Source organism: Sinocyclocheilus anshuiensis, unplaced genomic scaffold, assembly GCF_001515605.1.
Source record: "Sinocyclocheilus anshuiensis isolate Anshui unplaced genomic scaffold, SAMN03320099.WGS_v1.1 scaffold2337, whole genome shotgun sequence".
In the NCBI taxonomy this organism is placed as follows: Eukaryota; Metazoa; Chordata; class Actinopteri; order Cypriniformes; family Cyprinidae; genus Sinocyclocheilus; species Sinocyclocheilus anshuiensis.
The window spans coordinates 28,722-32,974 of NW_015551144.1; the positions used below are offsets into that span (position 1 = coordinate 28,722).

The 4,253-nt window shown below is 38.4% G+C and overlaps 1 protein-coding gene across 3 annotated transcripts in view; it reads left to right on the plus strand.

Annotated features, from left to right (window-relative positions):
• sp1 (sp1 transcription factor) overlaps positions 1 to 2,895 on the plus strand; it is a 20,889-nt gene extending 17,994 nt beyond the window's left edge. For all 3 annotated transcript variants that reach the window (XM_016453438.1, XM_016453436.1, XM_016453437.1), the window contains exon 6: positions 1,906 to 2,895. In XM_016453438.1, the coding sequence (XP_016308924.1) occupies positions 1,906 to 2,144 (239 nt within the window). In that variant the 3' untranslated portion in view covers positions 2,145 to 2,895. The remainder of the gene's footprint in view (positions 1 to 1,905) is intronic.
• Positions 2,896 to 4,253: the final 1,358 nt, after the last annotated feature.

A 4,253-nucleotide genomic window follows, 5' to 3' on the forward strand; every position in this document is an offset into this window, starting at 1 on the left:
GATTCAAACGTGAGTTTTGAGCAGTGTAGAGTAGTGCTTGTTTGTCGTTTCTCCAGACATGGGTTTATGTTTACGCGGCGCGATGCAACGCAACGCGTAAAAATACAGTATAAGTCATTATAATCAGTAATTATGTCCCCACTGGATGCAACAAATGCCTCGTTTATAATGGGTTTTAATGTTTTTGTCTCGTCGCTCCGGCCGGACAGGGCATCATCACAGTATGTGAGGGGCGTAACATTTCCGTCACACGCTTGAGGTATTCGGCCAATCACAACGCACTGGATAGCTGGCCAATCACAGCACACCTCGCTTTTCAGAACGATGAGCTTTGTAAAAATCGACGCGTTTCAGAAAGGCGGGGCATAGAGGAGAAACAATAATGTACAGTATGTGGAAAATAATGTGTTTTTTGAACCTTAAACCGCATAAACACATTTCATTACACCAAATACACAAAATAATGTTCTTTTTAGCAACGTCATATGACCCCTTTAAAAATACTTGTTAAACTGTAGAAAAACATTTTCAATGACTGTCATAGTTGCCTACAGGAGGAACGAGGAGACGTGGAGTACATAAACAAGGAGATTTTAATGAACTTCAGAAGGGGAGACACAGGGCAGGCAGGAACACAACATATGTAGCACAACATTGACGTTTAAGACCCGACAGAGACAGGCTGAATAGATGAAGAACTAATCTGGGAACATAATGGGAACAGGAAGGACCAAATAAGGGCATAAGGAAACACTCAAAGCACAGAACAGGGTCTGACAGACTGTTCCAATAATGTGGACTCAATGCTTAGATGAATAATAACAAAACTCATGTAAATGTGTTTACTCTCAGAAATGTCTTCAGCAGTGGGATGAACTGGTGCAAAAACAGGAATCCCATTACACCACAAACAAGCGAGTTCAAGCTGAGACGAGACGTGAGCGAACTAATAAATAAATAAGTTTTGATTCATTTATTGATGAACATTCAGCGAACCTTATTTTGTCTTTCACAGAAATATCAATACAACAATAAAATGCCTCATGCACAGCCATTAAATTATGATAATTCTTTGGTTTATGAAAAAAAAAGTGTGAGTGAGTGAGAGAGAGAGAGAGAGAGAGAGCGTGTGCGTGAGCGTGAGTGTGTTGATGAAGATAGGCCTGGTTTGTGGACTCGTTGGATAACCTGATCTCATTCATGGGTGTGAGGTTTTTCAGGACCAGCCGGTTTTATCCGCCCCATCAGAGCAGCTTTTTTTCTCACAGTTGCAGTGTCATTTCTCACAATTTTTCACAGTTGACCAAAGGTCTTCAACTGGGGGTCCGCAGCAATAGTGCAGGGGGTCCACCAATTAATGTTTGATCACAAATAATTTTTTGTTAAATTAAAACATAGGTAAAAAAAGGCAATTGTAAATATAAGCTCTCTGAAATGAAAGCAAGAGCACCCTCACACTGTGTCTACACCGGACACGACAAATCATTTGAACTTTGTGTCAGCACGTCATGAATAGAATGAGGCAGCGGTTTACAGTGTAGACAGCATCACTGATTAAAATGGGCCCTGCAGTATGTGTCCGGTGAAGACGTGTCAGGTGATACTGTAATTTAATATTACTGATGAAACCGATTTAACAAACGATCCATTGTGGTTTTGAGTTTTAGCTCTAAAAACATGAACTGTTCCTGTTTGCAGTGGTGAGAAATGTAGCCAATCACAGGCATGTTTGTTGATCTCTTGAGCACAATGGCCAATCAGGTGTTTAAGTTAGAATCCACTCACCGCTCAAACTGACAGTTTTTGTTCAGAGTGCTGCTTGCTCTTGCGAATCCACTCTCATTAACAAACAACAATACAACGTATTGCTCTCAAACTGTTGTATTTGCCTTTGTCTGCTCACAGGTGAGAAGAAGTTCTCGTGCCCAGAGTGTCCCAAGCGCTTCATGCGCAGTGACCACCTGTCCAAGCACATCAAGACGCACCTGAACAAGAAGAGCTCTGGTGTAGTGAGCAGCACAGATGACGCCGCGGCCGATCAGCAGACTCTGGCTCCTGTGGACCCGCGGTTAGCAGCCAGCGGCATCAGCGTGCTGCAGGTCACAGATCTGCACTCCATCAATCTCAACAGCAATGGCTATTAATGCACTGGTGTCTGAGAGATCTGACTGAGCGAAGCATTGAGACGGCTCCAGCCTCCTCTCTTGTGTGTTCTCAGCTCTCTTCTACTGATTCCCTGAACTGAAATTGTGACACGGTCACCCAGCGGTCCACTTGATGTCAAGAAATGGGGATACATTGGGTTAAAACAGAACGACACCAAAAGAAAGATGGAAAAAACTGTGTGAAAGTGATATCGTAGTCTTCTTTTTAATAGTTTACTCACAAGCCATCATGCTTTCATGTATTAATCACAGTAAATAAGATGAAACAAAAAGATGTGATGCTTTTTGTACATAAGTTATATTTTTTCTAAGTATGGAAAACTGCAAATTCTGAAATGACCTTTGTTTTGTGAACGTATGAATTATGCAGTCTTAAATGTCAAAATTTTTATATTACGTAGATCTTCCGTAACATATTTAGTATTGCTTCAGTTCGTTGTGTTGATATACAGAACACATTTAAGTTACAGGAAATACATGCGGTCGCTTAATGCTGATTGTTCTGGTTTTCTTGGTCGCTGTGGTCTTAATGTTTGGTTTCTAGGGAAAATGTTAACCTGTTCAAATACAGATGCCTTAAAGCCTTTATTTAGAGAGGGCTCTTTTATGAACTTGAGTCCAAACCAAAGCTCTACACTTTCCTTTACATGTTAACTCAGGTGAATGTTACTCTTTTGGTGTAAAGCATTCATAATTATTAAATTAAGATGAACTTCACAAAGACTCCTAGCAGTTATTTATGCTTTTCACTGTTCAAGGTGACATCTCTTATGTCTATGAACTTGTCTGTGCACATAAGACTGCATGTTATTTTGCAAACCATGAGCAGCTCCACAACATACTGTTAATCTCTTATTCTTCCCACCATTAGTATTCACATTGCTCTAAATGCATGGATTCAGGCCAGATAAAAACAACTGCTGTACTCTGAATTTAAGGCCAGAAACTACAGGTAAATACTCTGTGAAAGGACATAGGGATATACACCCAACTAAGTGTGTTTCATGAGTTGAGAACAAACCCAAGACAACATCAGAAACATAGGTTGGATGGGAAATAGAAAGGTCCAAATAATGTGTATAGATAGAAATAATGGAATATACTGGAAATACTCTGTCATTACCTGAAGGCTTGTTTTCCACGCCTTGTATAGATAACTCAAGTTAACAAACTAATTAAAGAAAATAAGGACATGACCGTTGAACATTTAGTAAATCAATACATAAAACAAAAATACAGTAATAGTTTGAATATTTTTACAGATGATCAAAGGACCCAGAATCTGGTAAAGAACGAACAGTGTGTGTTCCAAGGTACCAGGTAGCTATCAAAGAGTTTCAGATAATGTAGTTGTGTTTACAGCTGAGTGGAAGAAGTGAGGAGAGACACGGTAGTGCTCCAACTCTAGCAGCTCTAAAAACTGAATTATGGTCATTACTGCAGACAGGATAATATATATGTCTTATTGACATCAGTGTGCATACTGCATAATCACAGAAGTAATATTAATTTTCTTTGGATAACTGCACATGTAGGAATATAACTTCTATTATAGAAGGAAATGAGATAGTGGACGAGCTAGCAAAAAGCTCATTAAAATGCAGTCTTGTTGAAATCACAATTCCCATAACAAATCTGAAACTAAGGCAATTATTAGAAAAGCTACAAATAATCTATGGCAGCAAATGTGGGACAGAGAAACAAAGGGAAGACATTTATATAGAATTCAGGGAAATGTGGGTAAAAGAAGAGGATCACAACAATATTTAGAAGAAAAGAAGAATCAATTGCAACAAGATTATGTATAGGTCATACTGGACTTAATAGTAACTTGTATAAAAAAAAAGGATTATAATGGGTTATGCAGTCATTGTAATGTAGAAGAGACAGCTGAACATGTCATATTATATATAAAATGAAAGATGAGTTGTTTATAAAATTGCAGGTAAGAGGAATCAAAGACTTCATTAAAAAATCTGTTGGCAAGAAAGCAAGGTATGAATGATGAGGTGTTGTAATATATAAAAGCAACAAGATTGTATTTGAAAATATAACGAAGCAATTAAATAATATGTTTATAATTTATTT